At 37.9% G+C, this 22,983-nt stretch overlaps 3 protein-coding genes across 6 annotated transcripts in view; 1 reads left to right on the forward strand and 2 right to left on the reverse strand.

The window, feature by feature from the left end:
- myo15aa (myosin XVAa) overlaps positions 1 to 3,148 on the reverse strand; it is a 29,484-nt gene extending 26,336 nt beyond the window's left edge. Inside the window, exons 1-8 of the mRNA XM_053675338.1 lie at positions 3,008 to 3,148; positions 2,479 to 2,561; positions 2,302 to 2,365; positions 1,919 to 2,028; positions 1,763 to 1,837; positions 1,182 to 1,272; positions 1,031 to 1,036; positions 138 to 241 (exon numbers count right to left, since the gene is read on the reverse strand). Of these exons, the coding sequence (XP_053531313.1) occupies positions 138 to 241; positions 1,031 to 1,036; positions 1,182 to 1,272; positions 1,763 to 1,837; positions 1,919 to 2,028; positions 2,302 to 2,365; positions 2,479 to 2,561; positions 3,008 to 3,133 (659 nt within the window). The 5' untranslated portion in view covers positions 3,134 to 3,148. The remainder of the gene's footprint in view (positions 1 to 137; positions 242 to 1,030; positions 1,037 to 1,181; positions 1,273 to 1,762; positions 1,838 to 1,918; positions 2,029 to 2,301; positions 2,366 to 2,478; positions 2,562 to 3,007) is intronic.
- Positions 3,149 to 13,286: 10,138 nt separating this feature from the next.
- drg2 (developmentally regulated GTP binding protein 2) lies at positions 13,287 to 19,414 on the reverse strand. 4 transcript variants are annotated; one of them, XM_017455048.3, is made up of 13 exons: positions 19,297 to 19,414; positions 18,984 to 19,083; positions 17,670 to 17,830; positions 16,877 to 16,966; positions 16,698 to 16,758; positions 16,525 to 16,615; positions 16,372 to 16,444; positions 16,190 to 16,280; positions 16,002 to 16,099; positions 15,171 to 15,336; positions 14,826 to 14,884; positions 13,839 to 13,892; positions 13,287 to 13,748 (listed from the first exon to the last, which is right to left on the reverse strand). In XM_017455048.3, exons 2-13 carry the CDS (start codon positions 19,045 to 19,047, stop codon positions 13,662 to 13,664), a joined length of 1,095 nt encoding a protein of 364 aa, XP_017310537.1. In that variant the 5' UTR covers positions 19,048 to 19,083; positions 19,297 to 19,414; the 3' UTR covers positions 13,287 to 13,661. The 4 variants fall into 4 exon arrangements, with proteins under 4 accessions (XP_017310537.1, XP_017310536.1, XP_017310538.1 ...); XM_017455047.3 differs by having other exon boundaries at positions 19,301 to 19,412; XM_017455049.3 differs by having other exon boundaries at positions 19,287 to 19,386.
- gfer (growth factor, augmenter of liver regeneration (ERV1 homolog, S. cerevisiae)) lies at positions 19,398 to 22,403 on the forward strand. Its single transcript, XM_017455051.3, has 4 exons — positions 19,398 to 19,525; positions 19,633 to 19,853; positions 20,722 to 20,933; positions 22,086 to 22,403. The coding sequence occupies exons 2-4, from the start codon at positions 19,689 to 19,691 to the stop codon at positions 22,246 to 22,248; spliced, it is 540 nt and encodes a 179-aa protein (XP_017310540.1). The 5' UTR covers positions 19,398 to 19,525; positions 19,633 to 19,688; the 3' UTR covers positions 22,249 to 22,403.
- Positions 22,404 to 22,983: the final 580 nt, after the last annotated feature.

Genomic DNA, 22,983 nt, shown 5'->3' on the forward strand with positions numbered 1-22,983 from the left:
AGGAAATACTGTATAAAAGTATTGCCATTAGAGACAATCCTCAAATAAAGAGAGAATGCCTAACATAAATAATATCAGCTTTCGCATCAGTTCAAACATGCAGAAATGTAAGGATGCTTTTTAAAAATCACACTCACTCCTCCAAAAATATCTCTATGTATTTCCCAAATCGACTTGAGTTATCATTCCTGACGGTTTTGGCATTTCCAAATGACTCTAGGAGTGGAGCAGCTTCGAGAATCTGTAGATTTAAACATAGGAAGTTGTGTCAACCATAAAAAGACAACAGTTTAACTAAATGTTAATGTCAAACATCTCTTCAGCAGTAACCTTCTGTAAATACACCACATTGTCAAAAGCATATGGATACCAGATCTTGACACCCATACAGTATGTGCTTGTTGAGCATCCCATTCCAGATTTATGGGTTTAGGGTATATGGTTCCATTCCTGAATTAATTATTTTCTACTAATAGCACATCCTAAAGTGTTTCATTTCTCTTATTTCTCAACAATGACTTTTTTTTATGAATAAAAAAAAAAACACATTGTACTTTTTATTCATTTATTGTTACATTTAATGTTGTAGATCTCTACCCCAAAGTTATTTAAAAACGTAGCTTGTCATTTTACAAGGAAAATGCAAAGTCCTCCATCCTAATACTTTCCGGGGTCAGAAAATTTTACCTCTGACTGTTACAAAGCACTGACACTGACACTGACTCCAAAAATGCTAAATCAAATTCTCCTCACAGAAAGCTCCACATCAACAATTACACGCATTTTTAAATCCATTTATGTGGAGCGTGTGATGTACAAGTCCCTCTGGGGGTTGTGTTACTATAGAAATAATAACACATTAGAACAAGCTCATTAATATAAACCTTGCAGCCAGCACTTCTGTCATAGCTGCTGTTATAGAATAGTAATCAACTGTGGTATAAATTTGAAATAACAAATGTTCCATGAAGCACACACATAATATGAAGGATATTTTTCAGGGTGCACACGTACAAATAAGGCAAAATACCTCAATCTGTCCCAGAACATGTGAAAGGAAAACAAACAGACAAAACAGATTTGTTAGATCTAATACAAGATATAAATCTTTAAAAAATAAATAAATAATAATAAAAAAAATGTAATGCTTTTGTAAAGTAGTTTATTAGGTTTAGCTATACCTGCTGTGTAATGTTGCGCTTGTGTTGTATAGCAGCCAAATAGCGCAGGACCAACTTTGTGGCCTCAGTCTTGCCAGAGCCACTCTCACCACTGAAAGATGATAATCACATTCCTAAATCCCTAATTATCCGTTTAACACCATAGGTAGGTAAACTGGCACAGACACTTGGCGTGTAATGAAGTGATTTCCACCTCCTTTACTTTGCATTTAAGTAATGAGCTTGGTGTCTGGTTAGACAGACGTGAAATCAAATGCTAAAATGCGTGTGTCATGCCAGCTTCCCTGAGACAACACTGGATACATTTCAGAGACATGATCCGTAGGTTCAGTCCTAGCCCAGACACTAGCAGTCTTTCCTTACAAGTATCTCCTTCTGAGAGAGGTTTAAAATGTTCCAGATGATCAGTTGTGTCAAACACAATTGACTCTGATTCCTTTATAATCTGCTTATAATACTGGTTTAAATACTTTTTTTTAAAACTCATTTAAATAGTAAAGACAAAATGCATTATTTTAAGTTTAAATAGCTACTATAATAGATGATTTTATAATATCACCTTTACAGTAATTCAACATTACCTGATAATGATGCATTGGTTCTGTTTGGCATCCATCATTTTTGCATAAGCCGCATTTGCTATAGCAAATAAATGCCTGAAAAAAAAAATATTTGAGACGTTAATCTAGCCACCTCTAGTCTTCGTGCTAGATAGAAAAAAGAAAGAGAACACTTACGGAGGATTTTCACCAAGGGCATGTCCTTTGTGTTGAAGCACCAGGTCTGTCCCATAAATATTGTACATCTTGTAAGGATTTACAGCTACTAGAATACTTCCAATGTATGTCTTAAGAGGAAACAAAATTTTGGCTAACTGACATATCACTCATGCAAGATACATGCACAACTGACAAGCTATATATATATATATATATATATATATATATATATATATATATATATATATATATATATATATATATATATATATATATATATATATATATATATATATACACATCACAGATGAAAGTATATTCAATAATCATAAACTAAAATATATTTGTTAAATGGAAGCTATGGTTGAAAATTCCTTGGAAAGGGTTGAAATTCTACTTACGTAAATCAGTTCTCGGTCAAACCTTTTTTTAAGGTTGAGTAAAACAGCAGCTTCATGAAGTTCCCTGGCAAAAGGAGTTTTATTTTCAATACATTATACAGTTCTCTGTATAAGAACCACTTATTATAGATTTTAATCAACAAATTGTTTAACATAAAAAGTTTAAGAAGTTTGTACTCGAGTTGTGTCATGTCCTCAATCCCGTCCTCTTCAGCTCGCTCTCGGTACAACATTGTGGGCAGACTTCGGATAGAGTACATCTATACGCCAAAGTAAATACACATATTCAGATCAATCTGAGAAATAAGAACTGCAGCTAAATGTAATAAAAGGTGTAGTAACTATGATGCACTGCTTGTTTCGTGTCCTGGGCAAATGCAAAACTGCAGAGAAACACCAAACTATCCAGTGCTGTGGCCCTTCAGGATATGAAAAAGAATATTACTCCATGAATTGTATGACATTATATCACATTCTATGGATGTGCCTGACCTAACAGTGTCCTGTAAAAACTTATAGCATAGACTTGGCACAGACCGAATCTACTACTGTGTACTGTGTATCTACTGTAATCACACAAGCCCCAAAATAGGAAAAGATTATGAAGCTACAAGACACTCATAGAGTGTCTAAAAAGTCTTAAAAATGATAAATTACCAGCTAGACAAAATTTACTGATATATGTCCACATTTTCAGCTTTTGTACCTTATCATACCAGTGCCCTTGAGGTTCACCTTCCCTGTCTGGTGACCACTCAGGCTCAGAAACACCAGCATCTTGCCCAGGATACACGGGGATGACAAAATCCACCAGTTCTTCATCCCTGTACATGGACCATTTTATGAGGTTCTGCACAGTATGGTGTGGAAGGACTCTTTCTGAGGACCAAACATCATCTTGCTCATGAGCATCTATTGTGTTGGCTTGAGCCCAATGTTCACCAGGTTGACCCTGAACCTGTGGTGTCACCACTGCATACCTTGGATCCTCTGGAGATCTCCTCAAAGTTGTGGGCAACCTATAGGAGGCTTTGTGTAAATTAACATTCTTCAGGGCACTTCCCAGGAAGGGTGATGTAGGTTGCGCAATTTCGGCTGATTTATCCCTGGTAGCAAATGTTCCATCAGGCAGTCTGTAGGAAGCTTTACGTAGATTTTGGTTCTGAAGTGCGCTGGACAGCACTGAAGTTTGTTCTTTTTTGTTGGGCTTTCCGAACAGGCCAGAGGTACTTGGGAGTTTAACATTACGAATATTTGTGTTTTGCAAAGCACTTGACAGATGGGAAGAAATATTTTGTTTGGAATCCTGTCTTGAGCTCTTGTTTAAAATTGTTCCATCGGGGAGCCTGTAGGAAGCTGTACGAAGGTTAGCATTCTGAAGAGCGTTTGAAAGAAGAGCGGAGGTGGGCTGTTCAGTCTTCTGGTCCCGAGAAAGAAGAGCTCCACTTGGCAATTTATAAGAAGCTTTACGAAGATTGGAATTCTGTAGAGCATTTCCCAGGTATGGTGATAATTGTTTTGGTTCGGTTACTTGATCAGAGCCCCGGGAAAAAATCGATTCAGGAATTCTGTAAGAAGCTTTTTTGACATTGGCGTTCTGAAGGGCATTAGTTAATAGGGAGGGAGATGAAGTTGGTTGTTCGACCTCATTTCTTGATCTGATTGTTCCATCTGGCAACCTGTAAGTTGCTTTACGAAGATTTGGGTTTTGTAAAGCATTTGCCAATACTGATGGTGCTGTGTCCTCTTTTTGGTTCTCTGAGTTCCTAGATACTATTGCCCCACTAGGTAATCGAAAAGAAGAACCCTGAAGGTTTGGATTCTTTAATGCGCTTGACAAAAGGAAAGAATGTCCTTGCGTCTGGGAGATAGGTGTAGGGCTTCTCTGTAGTGGAGACATGTATGAAGCATTGCGCACATCAGTGTTCTGTAGGGCACTGGACAGTAAAGATGATGCAGATTTTAGATGAGAATTTTGCAATGCATTTGCCAGACCTGGGGAAGTTTGCAGCGAGACTTGCTGTGTGACCAGTGGCTGTGAGGATGCAACTCTTTGTAAAGAGGAGCTGAATGAAGAATTACGAAGATACGGATTTTGGAGTGCATTACTCAGCATCGGAGAACCTTGATAAGTAGTTTGAACATTTGGAGGTATCACTACTGAATGAGGAGATGCAGCTCGCTGTATTACTGAGTTATAAGAAGACTGAACTGCACTCTGATTGATGTGTGCCATTAATGGAGACTGTGCAGGATTGAAGCCTTTAAGTGGTGAATTATATGAAGCAGTGGAGAGATTTGGATTCTGGAAGCCATTTGTTAAGAGAAGAGAAGGGCCTTGCTCAACTGTCTGGCCAAATGATATTATCTCTGGAGGCTGACCACCAGGTGTTGCTATTAGGGAAGTATGGTTGATGGCTTGATTATGCAAAGGATTTGTTATTACAGGAGAAGAAAGATGTACAAGTGGTGGAGAGTGCACAGGCACTGGCATGCCAGGTCTCACTGGGAGGTGAGGTGAGGCTGGCCTCAGTGGGACATGGGGTGAGGCTGGTCTTACTGGGACATGTGGTGAGCCTGGTCTCAATGGGGAATAAGGTGAGCCTGGTCTCATCAGAAGCTGAGGTGATCCAGGTCTTGGTGTTAGGTGAGGTGAACCTGGCCTCATTGATACCTGATTTGGTGCATGTCTCAGGGGTGGTTGTGGTATTGATGATCCTGGTCCATTCATGGAAACATGCTGAGGAAAATGTGCTTCACCATTCATTACAATAGGTTGGCTTGGCCCCCTTACTGTCTGCCTTAGTGGAACAGGATTTATTGGTACTCTTACAACAGGACGACCTCTCCCAACAGGTCTATGAAAACCTCTCTGAGGATTTGGAGTTCCTGGTGGGAAAAACCTTTTTGAGTCTTGGAATGCTGTAGGTCTAGAACCTTGTCTTGTTAACATAACTGGTGATGAGGTTGTACTTTGATGCATAGGTCCTGAACCAATTGCTCCATTATGAATGGAAGATCTGAATGGAGAGACATTTTGTGTTACAGGACGTTCCTGGTGGCTTCTTCTTTGCAAAACTGGATTGACAGGGGATGGTTTAACAGTACCCATTGGTACTTTATTTCGACCGAATCCTCTAAATCTACGTGTGGATGGATGGGTTGACAGACTTTGTGTATCATGCTGGATTCTAGCAGAATATCTTGATGGTGTAGGGGAGAGAGGTCGCTGAGATCCAGTGGCAGAAGCAGATATTGGTCTTGGTGATACTGTTCTTTGGGTAGGAGGTGATGCTGGTGGATAATGCTCCATTTGTTGATCAATTTTTGGAGATAGAGGAGGGCTTATTCTTCTTAAAGATGGTTGTGATGAACCAGCAATTGATTTTGATGATATAAATGAGTCATGCCTTTTTCCACCAATTGGCCTGAAAGGACTTGGAGGGGGCCCTGAATGAACACTTTGCCGTAGATTCACCCTTGGAGATGAGGGAGGGCTTTTTCTTCTTAATGAGCCTCGCAATGAGGTTAATTGACTCCCTCCTTCTACAACATTAGGTGAGTGTCCTCTCAAAGAGAAAGGTCTTCTCTGGGGGATGGGAGACTTTCCCTTCAAAGTGACTGTCGGAGATGGTCCTCGTCGTGAAAATTGTGGGGAGGATGGAGGGGTAAAGTTTCTTTTTTGAAGAGGTGACAGAGGTCTTTGTGTATTGGTATTCCACGGTGACTGACCAAATACTCTTTGTTGTCTTGGTGAAAATCCTGGATTTATTCCCTGTGGTTGGATATCATACCTTTGGAGGGACAGAGGGCTACTTCGACCTGGTAAAATCTTACCCCGCCTGATAGAAAGCTGTGGTGAGAAATGAGGACTTATTCGTCTTAGTGGTGTTTGTTGCATAGTCTCAAATGGAAATTCGGGTCTCTGAAACATGGGATCCGGATAGATGAAAGGTGGGTTTGCTAGATCAACAAAGCCTGGGTCAAATCTCCTTGCAGATAAAACGGGTGATGCTGGTGCTGAGAGTGGTATGTGCCCCACAGGTCCAAAAGAGTGTCTACTTAGGGTGGGTGATACTGGCATAGGAGGAGGATAAGGAGGCCTTGCCTGAAGTAATGGGGAGGATGGCAGTTGTGGTGACTGAATCAAAATATGGCTCCCACCAGGTAATGAAGAAAATGCTGTTGGTGTTTGCTGGACCAAAATGGGACTGCCACCTATTGCTGCAGGAAATGCTGTTGGTGTTTGGTGGACAAAAATAGGACTGCCACCTATTGCTGCAGGAAATGTTGTTGGTGTTTGCTGGCTTAGCATAACAGTTGCTGTGGGAGATTGTTGTGGAATTTCTACCATTTGCTGTGAAATGTGTTGTTTAAACCCCATAGGTTGAGGAAATATTTGAGGGTTTTCATGTTGCATATCAGACATCGCTTCTAAATCACTGAGAGCAATATGAGGAGATGGTGGATTGACAATTTCAAGTTTCTCTTTTCCAAACAGTTTGACTTGTGGTCTAGGGAGCCGAAACTGATCTTCAGTCATTGCATTTTCCATTGCTAGATGTGCATTTTCATTAGCATAAGGTTCAGATGGTTCACTTTGTTCCATTATATCCCCCATTAGGTAAGTGTATGGTTGAGTAACCCCTAAAAGAGGATCTAGATAAACTGATGTAGGTTCCCCAAAATAGCTGTATGGATTTTGGTTGTATGGATTTGGGTAACTTGCATACATCATGTAAGCGTCTTGGCTCCCGTAAAAATTTTGCTGATCACCATAATAATCAAACTGCTCTGGGGAAACACCATAATTGTAGTATTCCACATCATTTCCATAGTAGTCATATTCTTCTTCAACTGGATACCCAGCTTCATTATAATATTCAATGCCACTATCAAAATAGCCATATTCATCCATTCTTTGCTGCCTAGGATCATAGTAGTCTAATCCAGTATCATAATAGTCATATGGTTGTCTTTCGTTGTACGGGTCAAAGTAGTCTTCAACATAATAGCCATATTCATCTGCATAAAGGGGATCGTAGTAATCACTCTCTTCACCATATAAACCATATTCATCTTCAGGATAAGTATAATACTCTTCATCATGGTAGTCATAGAGATATGGCTTTCTGAATCGTCCATGTCCATATTCATTTTGGTCCAAATATCGCCCTCGTGGGCTGTTTCTTCCATAGCTTCTTAGGTCATAGTCATCTTCCCCATAGCTGAATTCTGCCTCATCATACTCATATCCTCCATTCTCATAACCATATCTATCTTTGTTTGACCTGCGATGACGAACCGAACGACCTAGTCTTCCCCGAGATGTTTTAGATGATATGAATTTACTAATTAGCCAATTAGTAGCTCCTGAAAGCTTCCCCAGAATCCATCCTTTTTTCTTGAAGTTTGTAGGTCCGGTAGTTGTCTTTTTGCCCATAAAACCTTTCAATTTGTCCCCTAGCCCAGAAGTTGCGACTGCATTTTTTTTTGTTTTTCCCTCAATATTGAGCAATAAAAGAGATTTTTCACCTTCTTTCTTCTCAACTTTATTTTTTCCACCACTTAGAAAACCTGACATGAATTTAGACGTATTTTTCAGATCTTCAGGTTTAGACTTGCCGAGTCCTGCAAGCAACTTAGATGGATTTTGGAAAGCCTTAAGAGGGGTATCTTTTTTCTTCTTCGATAGTCGCATAAAAAGTCTAGATGTCGTTTTAAGACCTCTTTTAGGCTTTGGGGCTGCGGTTTGTGCCTTTGCTTTTGTCTTCAGTAGCTCCGCATCTGAGCCATCTTCAGATTCACTGGTAACAGCTTGCTTTCCTTTTCCTTTTGCCTTCTTAGGATCTTCTTTTACTTTACCTTTTCCAGGAGGTTCTTTAGCACCTGCCTTAGGCCCTCTTTGTCCATCTTTTACTCCTTGTGCAGCTGCTGCTTTCTTTGGAGGCATTTTATATTAGTTTATGTCCCTATATCAAAAATAATGACAGAAAAACTTACATTTGAACAAAACTGTTGCATTTGGAGCACAAATCCACCACAAGAAAAATCACTCTCAAAAGCAAAGATGAAAAAAAAAAATCACCTCAGAATGACAAAAATCTGTGTCTTATCTAATGTAGTCTAGTTTTCTTTATTACAATCCCAAATCAGAAGCAGGGTTTCTTCAATGCTGCCAATATTACACTCATTCAGGACTCTACCTTGCATGGTTATATTCCTCATCTAAGAAATATCCAATCGAACAGATTCTACCCCTTAGCTGTTGTGCTGATTTTGGCAAAAGATTTCCCACAGGAAAGATGACCTCTGCATTAGCATCCCTTTTGTCATGTGTTGCAGCTCTTTGAATTTTCTCTCCGTAAAGGTACTCCAGTCACATATTTGTCCATGGCGAGTCTCAGATAGTGTTCTTGTAAAAGTCTGGACACATGTGTCTGAAAGTATGCGAGGGCTCCCTGTTATAGTTGGAAAGGGCACCTTAAATGTATCAACTACACTCACTTAGGGTAACATTATCTCTTTGGTTCATTCCTGTATAAATTATGCAGTTCAGTGAGCTGTTACTAAACTGTCTGAGAAACATTTCCAAAGAGTAGAAGAATATGGCTGTGATGCAGAGTAAAGAGAAATATAGCCCAGCTGAAAAGGTGAGTGAAAATACCACATAAATAAATACAGAATCGTGTATTATGTCATTACAGACTCTTGCTGAGGTAAATGCCTGTTGTTTTTTAGTTAAAAAAAATCTCTTAATGCTTTGTGTATCCGCATTTGTTTTGCCATATTACAAAAAACAGAGATGTAATTATCTACCGTGAGGATAAGTTTTATTGTTGCCCTTTCAGAAAAAACAATTGCAAATACATTATAATTGTCACTTATCACTAAAAAGCAATGCTTAAAATGTAGCCTTATACACCGTTTTTAATACATTACTTATACAATATCTTATCTTCTTTTTTTTTTCCCCCAGCATGGTCAGAAATAGAGCTCTGGAGACCTTGCTTGAGTTTGCTATCACCGCTTTGTGCTCGGAAATGTTTTGTTGTTGTTGTTGATGATGATGATGTTTAGTTTTTTAGTTCAGTTTAAAAGTTTCATTTAAGAATTTGTGTTAATTCACTGATGATAGGTTAATATTCTCAGAGTTCATGGCACTGGGAATAATAAATTCTTAATGGCTAGCCCGTATTCAGCTTACTAAGAAATGATGAAATATTAATTGAAAAAGCTCTAAATATATCTACAGTGATCTTTTTTTTTTTTTGTCAGGTTTTATTCCAGAAAATTCACTGACCATTCATTTGATTATTGTGACAGTGCAACAGTACTAAAGTATGAAACACCTCCCGTGAGCTTATTCTGTTTACATATAGAAGTACATTCATATACTAGAAATATAAATATGGATTAGTACTAAACATCTGGGATTTTAAAGATTATCGTTTAGTTTCTTTTTCACCCATTAAAGCTATTACATGAAATTCAAGTCAGAGCTGAAAATCCTAAAAATCATTTAGTCCAAATATAGACGTAGCTATTTAACTCAGCCAAAAGCCAAGGTGTCAGGTTCCAGTCGCGTGCTATGGGGAAGCTCTGTCTTGAATTTCATGCAGTAGATTGAATGTGTGAAATTAAAACTAAGCATTGATCTACATTGATGCAAAACCAGTTACATACACATGTTGTTTCTATGTTATTTTTGTTGGTTGATTAGTAATAAGAAGAAAAATAAAATAAAGAAATACATCTTATCAATTGTTGGAATATTACATCACACATTATATCATGTGAAATGTTTTGCTGTGTTGCTTCCGTTGCATTAAACCTATTGCATCTGTTGCTCTTATATACTGTATAGTGTGAGCTCTTTTACACAGCATTCAAGCCAATATTGCGATCAAATTGTATTGAAGTCAAAATCAATAATTATTCCTATTTCACAGTATTTATTCCTGTATGCATGACCTTGTGGATATAAAGCAGCAACATGACAACATACAAGTTGGAGTTTCCTTCAAGAAAATTATACATGTAAATACTGTCAACAGTATATAATATATTATCATTGTCATATCACCTCAAATTAGAGCTTGATAATAAATTCGGACTATGTGATGCTGCGTAAAAGGTGGAGGAATAGATGCCCACCCTTAGATCTCAGCACTTTCCACACACTGTATTGAAAAGTATATTTCCACAGTGTATTTGTTATTCCCTGTTTACTGCATCAGACAACCTATAACATGTTCAAACTGTGTTGCCAAACAAATAAATGACCCAAACACTTATCTCTGTGGTCTCTCTCAGGATTTAACTCACCATCTATAGGCATTGCTAAATGTTCTAAATTTGAAAGATATCGATGAAGAAAAATGCGACAATTTTGTAATCGTTAGCGTTAATAATTCTGAACTAATGTAAGCTTAGAAGAGGAAATGTTAAGTAGTACTTGTTTAAAATATTTTTTAAAACCCTTTTGTTGTGTGAAATGGAAGCATGTTTTCTTAAATCTTTTATTAACCTTGCGAGGTCGTAGAGTCTTTATCAAGTGAAGGTTCATCGCCATCAGCACATTTTTTGCACTAGATGGCAGCAAAGTTCTATAGTACAGTATTGTATTGGCTAGTCAACATGATTGTGCAGATTATAAATCCTCAGCAGCAATGCAAAATTTACAATAAAATCAACATATAATGTTGGTGGAGCTTGTGAAAAAGTTTTGCCACATCAAATGGCACGTTTGATTGATAAACCATCAGATACGCAGTACTTCTTGGTTTTTAATGTGGTTTCAAAAGCTTGTTTTACAAAATGATAAGTGCTACACAGGTCTGACTAAAGTTTATACCTTTACAAATCCAACAGAATTCTTATTAGTTAGGAAGGCATTCGTTAAATCACAAGTTACACTCCTGGATGTAGAATAAGTCACCAATCACTCATATGGCCTAAAAACCTGAAAACATGTCACTTTGTGTCCCAAAAACCATACAAAACTTTTCATTTTGGGGTTCCCCCAAAATGTTGGGTATCAACCGACACCATTTTGACAATATGGATGATTTCCATCACCCATAGATAGATATATCGAAGAAAAAAGAGGTCTACATCATAGCAAAGATCCATAAGGAATAGAAATAATCATTTGTAAACGAGATATTCCTGTAGTTAAACGTTGTACTGCAAATTTAGAAATGATAAAACCACCTTATGCTACGTTTATCGCTACCATGGTGCAACACTATACAACACTTTTGCTACTGAAGTACATTTTAGCAAAAGCTACAGGTGTATTCGCCCCACACACCCATCACGTTGTGCCATATGGTTCCAGTATCAAATATCCAAACCTGTAGTGTGTTTCTCAGAGCAGCATCAAACCCCTTACCTTCACTGCACTGAACAGGATAACACTGCTCCTCAAGTAATTCCAAAACAAAGTCTCTCCATTGTGCTTATCCTTATTTATTTCACGGAGACCCAAGGCCTGAGGTGGTCCTGCTTAAGAGTTTTGATAATTCCCCACACCACACTTGCTTGCTGTGTTGTATGGCCCGAGTGCATCCACATGCATATTTAATGATGTCTATTATACTAGTTTTCACTAATGAATAGAAGCAGCAGCTCTAGGCTTTCAGATGAATAAAGGGAAGGGAACAGTTGGCATCTTGTAAGTGTACAATTGAAAGCTACATTTTCCATATCTGAAGTCTCAACAGTTGTATTTTTTGTAGCTGCACATGTTCTATTCAGTGCTAGACTGGTCATTAAGGAAATAAAATATATCTTTAACCTTTTAAACTCTACAGAAGCCCTGAAACAGACACTCTGTGGTTACTCTCAAGAGAAATTTTAAAGCAGCAGCAGCCCGGCGCACAAGACTTTAATGTAATAATACAGTCCGTAAAACCTATGGCAACAAATACTGATGTTGTATTAAGTAGTGTACTTCCAGCACATTCTCCACAACAGCATCCAAGATTGGTAAGGTATTTGGAGTCTGTTTTAAATGCTATCTAATGCACATTAAGCTTGCTTTTTAAATGGCCGTACAGTAGGGCTGGGCAATATATCGATTATAATACCGATATAGTGATAAATGATTGCACGATATACTTTTCTGAGATATCGTTGGTATGGTGATGTATTTTTATGCTTTTAATAATTAAAAAGTAATTGGAAAGTATTGTCAACCTCAGTTTAACGGGGGGGGGGGGGGGGGGTGGCGGGTTTGGTTTATTTTACAGTTTTGCAGACAGTTCATTAGCTAAATTGTATATTGTGATACATGTCGTGTATCGTTAAAAATGTCAGTTATCATATGATATGATATTTTTGTCATATCGCTCAGCCCTATACAGCCCAAAATGTAATTTTGCCTCTGTACACCACCACAATGGATTTGAAATGAAGCAATCAAGACGTGATTGAAGTGTAGACGTTCGGCTTTAAGGGGTTTAACAATACTATTGAATTAACCGTTTAAGAATTACAGCCTCTTTTTTTTTTTTTTAACAGAGTCCCTCCATTTTCACAGGCTCAGCAATAATTGCCAATCAATAACAATGATAAATATAAGGATATTTAATACTTAATAATTTGCCGTCATTGACTGCCTGAAGTCTGGAACCGATGGACATCACCAAATGCTGAGTTTCCTCCTCCCTTGAGCTGCTTTGCTAGGCCTTGGCTGCAGCTGCCTTCAGTTGCTGTTGCTTCATTTCAAATCCACTGCAAATGTTTATAGACCTGACTGTATATATAAATATTATTAAGTGTAAAATATCCCTTTATCACATGACCCAAGGTAAGCACTGCCCCTGAGGTTACTAATTTGACGAGCTTCAGTCATATAAACCGAGTTCTTTAAGTCAGACACGTTTCTCAGACGCATTGGTCACAAAATCTCATATTAATCTTTCATTTATAAAAGACAGTGAGCTTTCTCATATCCCTCATATCTACTGACAAGTGTATGAACCTTCAAAGTCATTCATTTTTATTGTTTTTAATTTGACTTTTTTTTTTTATTTCGAGAGGAGTACTGGTTTGTAAGCAGTAAAAAAATAACAACCTGTTGCCAAATTCAGGTTGCATGTATGACTCAATTTATATATCATCAAAATCCCTAACATAATGTTGAAAATAAAATCATGAAACACTTTGTTTTGTTTAATATGGGCTCGACTTTGGCAATCCATCCATGTTTTGTTATGGAGGTTTTTTTTTAAACAAAATGCTCAATAAAAGGTTCTTTTTAATGTCATCTGGGTAAAGTAAATGCGTGAAGCAGTTGTGTATAGGGTAAAAATGTAATCGTTTGTAATTGTACAATGACACTGACAGGATCATTATTTCTTCACAATCTGAATGACATCCTCATGTTCCATAATGTGCGTCAGTCCTACTCGCTGCGGGCTGTACTTCGTGCTCGTTCCCTGTAGAACGCAGAAACAGAAAAAGACTTCTGCAAACTGTTCACCACGAGCGTTCGGTAGCGCTATACTTCTGAAGATCTGCAAACTTACCCAGACAAGTGCGTACTTGAACTGACTGGCTAATGTTCTGTGGATTCTGTGGCACTGGAAAGAACAGGAAATAACAGACTGTGTTAAATACTGGTACCGTTTCTAAGAAAGCTGGAAAAGAAAACAGTACACATAAAACTTCTATATAAAAAAAAAATTGAAAAAAAAAAAAGGAATGCGCAAGGGATTCTCTCGAAGCATGAATCAGGTTTACAACATTTTACTTTTGCTACATTGTTTCTTAATTACTAAAGTAAAATGATCTTAGTCTAACCTGAGCTGTCATCTTCTAAACAATCGGAACCATCATACTCTTAATGTTCGCTTTATTAGGAATACCTGTACGTTCAGGCAATTCTCCAATCAGCCAATCATGTGGCAGCAACGCAATGCATAAAATCATGCAGACACACGTCAAGAGCTTCAGTTAATGTTCATATCAAACATCAGAATGGGGAAGATTTTATCTCAGCAACTTCGTCTGTAACATGGTTGTTGACCCCAGATGGGCTGGTTTGAGTATTTCAGAAACTGTTCATCTGGGATTTTCATGCACAAAAGTCTGTAAAGGTTTTGTGAAAAACAAAAAGCAGCCAGTGCACATGCAGCTCTGCAGAGGGAAACAACTTGCTAATGAGAGATGTTTTGAGCTGGCAGGAAGGCTACAGTAACTCAAATAGCTACCCTTTATAACCGTGGTGAGCAGAAAAGACCACATCGAGTTACACTCCTGTCAGCCAAGAACAGGAATCCGAGGCTTCAGTGGGCACAGACTAATCGATCATAGTCACGGTCGATGGTACCGACATCACATTTGTGCCCATTCTGATAACTGAAGCGCTTGACCTGTGTCTGCATGATTTCATGCATTGTGCTACTGCTACATGATTCGCTGGAAAACGGCATGAATGTGCAGCGGTAGAGGTGTTCCTATTAAAAAGTGACCGATGAGTGTATATACGCTTTTAAATAACAATAACGCCATACCACATGTTCTACTGATGCGCCTCTTCTCATGATGATTGGGTCACCAAAATCAGGCCGCTCTATTTGACAATAAAGAAAGAAAGAAAAGAAAGAAAGATTTTTTTTAAAAAAACAACAACAACAAAAAAAACACAGTAGCACATTTGTGGTACTTTTGCTGGGTGTCTACAATTATTAAGTATTTCAACCCTGTATGTAATTATAATATAACTGCTAAACATCACAAGACTTAAATACCAAAAACATCACTCTTCATGCATCTGCCTAATGAATAATGTAATATCATTGGTACTTTTGTGTATGTTGTAAAAGATGACTTCAATCTGTGAACTGTTCAAAAATCACCTCCTCTCTTCTTGGTGTAGAGACAGATCAGAGCCAGGTATTCCCACAGCTGCTCCAGGAGGTAGTCTAGATTCAGTTTCATGCCGCAGCTGATCACCACACTGTTGCACTGACGGGCGAGACGGTCGACTTCTTCTATAGAAATCTGGTCCACTTTGTTGTACACCTGTAAAAGTTTCAGGAATACACAGACATTCCATTTTCAGAGCCTTTCCATATACTGTAGTAGACGTCGACTGATAGCGGATTTTAACGATAACCAAGTTGGGACGTACCTGCCGATAACCGATTCATCAACCGATAGCTTTTAAAATCGATACTGAATGAAAACGTAATACTCAAAGTAAAATATTACTGAACTTTATTACAAAAATAAACAGTACTGACTGTACCATCAAAATGTACTGTACTTTTTTTAATGAAATAAATATTCAAATATGAATATATATTAACTATTAATAAATATTAATGAAAATAAAAGATATACATCCAAACTATGAACCGAAAAGTAACACTCCAAATAACAAATAAAAATAGAGACATCCAAAATGAATTAAAAAAAAACAAACAAACAAAAAAACACTTCAAATAACACAACAAAATTTGTCAGTGATGGTTTTTATTTCGCCTCTAGAGGCCGCTCTCGTACTGTATAATGACAGAGGACCCTCTCAGCTGCTCCGCAATAGTAAAACTCTGTGTGGCTTTTTACAGCAATCGGTGCCGCTTAATCGACAAAACCGGTCAATCTGTCGACCTCTAATACTGTAGAAACAATTAAAAGGTAATAGTTGGTGAAGATTAATCTCACAGAGGCAGACTGATACTCACATATAAACAAGGCATGTACACTCTGTTGCCCATGATGACGTCAATAAATTCGTCTGATGTACAGTCTTCTCTAAACAGAACCTCAGCATTGAAGATTTCTAAAGGATCGAGTTAAAGGAATATCCTTTTCACAAACATACAGAATGTTCCAAGAAAGGTCCAGTGAAGGCAAAGCTGATAAAGGATACTATACTCGTGAAGAATGAGCTGCACAAGCTTCTCAGAGCAATGTGTAAGAGGAACCGTCGAATTAAAGGACAGACCACCACCTTTCTTAGGCTAAAAAGAGAAGAAAAAGATCCTCTGTATGACTGAAGGTATCATTTTTCATCACTGTTTGCTCGTGTGATTGGTCAGAAAGAAGACACACCTTAAAGTAAATATTGGGTTTACACCGGTTGAGTCTGATCCCAACCGATTCAAGCTCTTTTTCCAGAAGTTCCCTAAAAGAACAAATACAGAAGGTTCGTTCAAAAACACAAAGTGTAAACTGATTTTAAAGCTCATAAGACAGAACACTTACCTTTGCACATCACCTTTGGTTGCATCCAGCATCATGATAACCACATCTGCAGTTCTGGCTACAGCGATCACCTGTCTGCCTCTACCCTTTCCTGTGAAAACACCAGTAATGTATTAAAAGTGAGGAAGAGAGATACAAACAAAACATTATATTAGCCTCTAAAAATCATATACCTTGAGCTGCTCCTTCAATGATTCCGGGCAAATCCAGCAGCTGTATGTTGGCACCTTTATACTGGTGGAGGACGTCATGAAAGATTTAAAAATCAATTCAGATTTTAAATTCTAATTAAAATCCCAGTTGATGTATTGGAAGTTAAAAAAAAAAAAAAAAAAAAAAGACAAATATGTACCTCAATAACACCTGGGATGCAGGTTAGAGTAGTGAACTCATATGAAGCCGCTTCGCTTTCTGTTGAGGTCATTAAGCTCAGAAATGTAGACTGTAAAAAACATGTCAGTTTGTAAAGGACTGCATATCGAGCTGTGTTCATGTTACAGTGGTTACGTCTCAATCAGCTCCCTCTGTGGTGAATCAGTATCTGGTGTACACGAGTTCATTCAGTGGTAAGGATCCTGGCTCGCTACACATCAGTACACTGATGACTCAATTTCCGGCAACACGGAAAAAGACCGATATCTTTCTGACATTATACGTCATATAAATTTGTTAAGTTAATCACACACGTTTCTGTCATGGTTACTCAAGCAGGATCGTAGCGAAGCTAGTGGATTTTTTAAAAAATCATTAAACACTTAAAAGGCATTAAGTCTCAAACAAAACGTATATAGAACACCAAATAAAGTTAAAAATCTCCAACGTAAATAATCATTTGAGAGCCACAACGATGACAAGCTTCTTACATTTGCAGACGAAGTTGAGCTGAGAGTTCGTCCGCCTTTTTTTTTTTTTTCGCACCGAGAGGTTTTAGAAATCATGACATCATTTCCAGTAAGGAAACATAGTGAGCATCGATGCTCCCTGGTTTTTGCGGTGCATTGTGGGATTTTTTAGGGTGCGAACGTTCAAGTGTACAGGAAGGATTTTGCGATTGAGACAGCCCTTAAAATGGCCGACTCCCTGACTACTGAACTAGTGAGCTGATTGAGGCGCACCCAGCGTTCCACAAATTATACCATCATTACCTTGCCAACTGACGGAAATCCAATTAGAGCAACCCGGGCATCACCCGATTTCATTACATCAAAGCCTTCACCTTTGGCTCCGGATGATTTGGAAGGCTCCAGAAGCTGGGATCTGTACTTGGCGAGCTTGGCTTTTAGCAAACCTAGATGGTACTCGGTCGCTGAAAACAATTTGAAGACAGATCAGAAGCAGATGATGAGGGAGATAAGGGGGTTGTACGTGAATAACCAGAGTAACTGAAATCTGTTACAGTAGACTGTATTTGAAATGTTTCCATCAAGCTGTTCATATACATGTAATTGAAAAAGTATGGGCGATACCGACTTAAATCTGTATCACAATATTTCACGATATCTTTTGCGGTAACGATAAAAACAACGACATGAAAACAGTAACATTCAACACTATCTGTCTGGCCACAAGTCACATCAGCATACATTTTTGAGAGGTGCACAAACACTAACATTGACCCAAAAAAGTTAAATAAAAACTTAATCGTGACCATCGTCAAATTCGAAACTAAACCAATCAAGCAGGCTAAAAAAAATGTTATACGAATTTTATTCACAAACTAAAATTCCAGTGAAAGTGCAAACCCCAGTACTCGCAGGATTCATAATCTAACCCCAGAAAAAAACCCCGAATGGAAACGTTGTACCGAACCGCTTCCACATTACGGGGGAACCTCCTTCGTTAGGGATTAATTCTCCTTCATCGTCTCGGGTTGGATCTCTGCCTTCTGCCACGCTTGTTCTCGTTCTTCGTTCTACATCCGGCGTGTAAACACGTCATCAACTGTATCGTCAATATCGCGGGATGACAAATTCTTATAATGGGTAGGAACTGTCCCGGTATATCATGGACGATACGATATGGCACAAGCCCTACTACGAACAGTTTTCAAAAGTTTTTTTTACAAGATGCTATTGTTCGTTTTAAAGGCTTTAGGGTAACACGTTTCTTTGCGAAAAGATACTAGATATGATCAGAAAATTGCCAGACAAACCAAGAAACACTAAATATTAAGGTCTTGCCACCTAAATATACTAAATTAAATTAAGCCTGTAGTACAGAAACAGTCAGTGTCAATAATGAGAACTCCATATACACACTGATTAATCAATACTACTCCAAATTGTATTGGTCCTCATGAACCTACGGCTGTCACATTCTCCTAAACCACAGTTTAACCCCTCTCCTCTCTTTAACAATAAATCTGGCTTTCCATTGTCATCACGTCAATCACCCTCACAGACCATGCTGAGCTATAATGAACCAGATGCTTGTCTAGAGCAGCTAATCAAGCTGTCTACCTTTGTTTTTCTGAGTTCGAGCGATTTCTCGCTCAATCTCGGCTATCTTCTCCAGAATACCCATCGTCCCACAAGCACGAGGCCTTCAGAAACAGGCAACCTGTGAAAATGATAATGACATGAAACCTAGTATTATTTGTACAGCCATAATCTGCTCTGTGGCTAGCTAGCAAAACTAGCAAGTAGGGTTGTTGTTTTTTTTTCTTTTAGCAACTCATGAATCACCTTAACAACCGAATTAACCAAACATTAGAAACAATAAACAAACATGCAAAACAGGAACGTGTCGTTTGTATCACGTACAAACACTCACGCACAAGGAAGGGTGTACAAATTTTGAACAAATCGAAGTCTGCAGCATGACCAGGTGATGACGTCACCACCAACACCACCACCCGAGAGAAAGACGGTGGTGCAGCGCAGAATATCGCCCGGGTGGAAATGGCTTTGGGGATCTATAGTTCCAGTTTGATAAATGCAAACGAAATGTTATACGCACATGCGGATTTGAAAGAATCAGTCTGGTGAAAATGTTTTGAACGGTATTAGTGAACGTGTCTAATAAGATAGCCAATATAATCTAATTAAATAATTTTATTTATTTATTTTTTTTAATCATTTTATAATCCCATGATGCATATCTCTGTAGGTACTAGAAACATGGCAGCGCAGTGAGCCTGGTTATAATCTGAAAATTACTTTAGCATGGAGGGCTTCCCATTCCCTGTAGCTGGAAAGCTGTATGAAGAAACTTCTAGAAAAGACCAGGGAGCCAGCGGAGAGACCAAAGAGAAACCTTGCCGAGCGTGCTCGGACTTTAAATCATGGATGAAATTTCAGAAGAAACAGACGTCTTCAGTCACAGCACAGGTGAGCAAGTCTCACCTTAACTGACCAAACTTGCATGTGTTTAAGAATCTACAACAATGTAGTAATGCTCTAAACTGGAATAAAGTTGGTTTGATGTTGGACGTTCGATATTCGCAGATATGCGGAACTTAAGGGACCGTCTCTAAAGTTACACACGACATTGTTATACACGATTCTAACTTCAATAGCATTTGAAGGGAATGACTTACAGTCATATAACCCACTGTACAGTGTTCATCTAGGTGTCAGGTATGACACACTCCTTTTAGATTTTTTGATATTTAACCCTACAATGCATGAACCAAAAAAACCTTCACGAATGCATAAAGGGGGTCAAACGACCCGTATTGGATCGAATGGTTTTCTTCAAAAAAAAATAAAATTGATGTCCTATTAATAAACTTTTGTCCTATTATAAACTTGTGTTGCCAGCGGTTTAGACATTAATGGCTGTGTGTTGAGTTATTTTGAAGGGACAGCAAATTTACACTGTTATACAAGCTGTACACTCACTACTTTACATTGTAGCAAAGTGTCATTTCTTCAGTGTTGTCACATTAAAAGATATCATCAAATATTTACAAAAATGTGAGGGGTGTACTCACTTTTGTGAGATACTGTGTGTGTGTATATATATTCATACACACACACACACACACACACACACACACACACATATATGTATGTATATGTATATAGGTATGTATGTATATGTGATCAGTGGAAGACCAGACATGAAGTTAAACCTTAGCCTTATATCACTAAGTTCTTTATGGATCATCTCTCTAAACTGTTTGACATAACAATCTGGAATCTGTAGCATGATCGTAGTCTATAATCTCCTGAAAAGACCGTTTTCTCTGACTAGGAGACACAGGTAGCTGAGGAGAATGAGAAACCTGTGGAGTGTCCCCTGGACAGACAGGAACTGGGGAGGAGTTCTTGGTCTGTTCTCCACACTATGGCAGCATATTACCCTGATACACCCACCAAAACACAACAAGAAGAGATGACTCAATTCATCAACCTGTTTTCGAAATTCTTCCCATGTGAAGAATGCGCTGAGGACCTAAGAGCCAGGTATGATTATATTGTTTAGGTATGTACCATTATTGTATGTATTATTAAATCATTATGTTGTTTAGAGCAGGTGAGGGTAATGGGTCTTGCACAATACATTAATTACTAAGCCACCACTTCCCTGGACTGATACTGGTCCCTGGATACTGGCCCCTCCAGCCAACTCGCCTGATTCTGGTCATCAGATAATTGACAACCCTGGATAGAACTTGGTGAATCAGAGGAGAGAAAACCTCCAGGACCGGGATTGTGAAGCACTGGATTAGATCATTGAAAATGATGACCTGAACTCTTAGAAATAGGGGTTCCTCGAGGGTTCTTTACATAGTCTTTGGATAGATTAGAGCCATCTTTAAAAGAGAAAGGTACGATATTGAACCTTATAGTTCAATATTCTTATAAGGTATACAACCTTATAATTGTATAGTGTTCATCTAAAGGGAAATACTTAAGATCCCTTGTGTGGTCTAAATTAAAACATTTCTAAAAATGTAGTATTAGCATTATGATGTTTACTCTCTTTCTGAGAATTATTATATCTCTGGAATATAATGTAAGCATGTCTGGAAAAGTGTGTAAAAATTAGAAGGAAACATTTTTTTTTAAAATTATTTTTAATTATTTTTTTCATTACAGGATTTGTATAACTTGATTTATTACACCTGAGATTTAAAATTCCTCATGATTTCATTAGTTTCAGACGCTGTCTGCTTTTTAACAGTTTATATTTATGAGAACGTTGAGCAAGACCTCAGCAAACCAAAGCAAATAAATAAATAAATAAACCCTGACTGAAATAATGACCATGGAGCATTTGAGACCTCCTCAGTACATGAAAGTTATTTTAATAGTTTAGAATATTACACTCATATCACCTGGTTTTTTGTTTTTTTTTTAAAGTAATGATGGATCTGTAGTAATTATGTCTTAGATGATAATACCACAGTTCAATGAATCCACAGAAACCATGGGAAAAGTATGGAATACAGAAATTGAAAAGTTGTAGAAACACAGCTTGTAGTATTACAATTAATATTATATGAATACAATAATATTTAACACAACGTGTGCATCCAATTAGTCAGCCTTACATTTTGCAGAAAGTGTTTGCTGTTCCTGAGGTGCATTAATATTTTTTAAATCTCTTGTCAGATTGAAAACAAACCAACCAGACACCAGCAGTCGTCACCATCTCTCACAATGGCTCTGTCTTCTTCATAATGGCATCAATGTCCGATTAGGAAAGCCAGAGTTCGACTGCAGTAAAGTGGATGAGCGGTGGAGAGATGGCTGGAAAGACGGCTCTTGTGATTGACGAGCCCAAATCAATTCACAGAGGAAAATAAAACAGACCTGTAACTTTCCTTGACCTTTCAGCGTTTGGTCGTAAATAAGTATGGCTTACTGTGTGTAGCGTATCCTATAGAAACATGTAATACATGATAAATAAAGTACTGCTCTGTCACCTAGTATATGATCATTGATGTTTTTATTGATGTACCATCAATTCAAAGTCTGCTGGTTAGTTAGTGTATTTAGTGCATTGTTGATTTTTAAAAGGGGGAATGATGCTAATAAACCTAAACATGCTATTACTACTGCTTCTCCAGTGTGGCAATTTGCAATAAAGGACATGCATTTAGAATCAATTGTTATAAAGGCCAGCTGCAATCGATCATGTGAAGAAACAAAATTATGATCAAGGAGCATACTAGATACCTTCCTTGTATCTATCTACTCATTGGCCGTTTTATCAAGTACGCCTACCATATACTGTAGGTCTGAGGCTTAACTAGTTTTTGGTTTTGAATGCTGCATCGATTTAAAAGGCAACAATCATAAATCAGTTATCTATTATAATTTATTATTAATTTATTATGATTGAAAACGGACAAAACAGTCCTTCTTGAATTGTATCCTATTGCAGTGGTATTGATATCATCAAATAGCGAATCCTTGTCTTCAGAATCGAAATCCTATTACATCATGTGGACGAAAATAACAGAACAATTAAAATATCAAAAACATATATTGATCAATTTATTCAAGT

Source organism: Ictalurus punctatus, chromosome 24 (genome assembly GCF_001660625.3).
Source record: "Ictalurus punctatus breed USDA103 chromosome 24, Coco_2.0, whole genome shotgun sequence".
Lineage (NCBI taxonomy): Eukaryota > Metazoa > Chordata > Actinopteri > Siluriformes > Ictaluridae > Ictalurus > Ictalurus punctatus.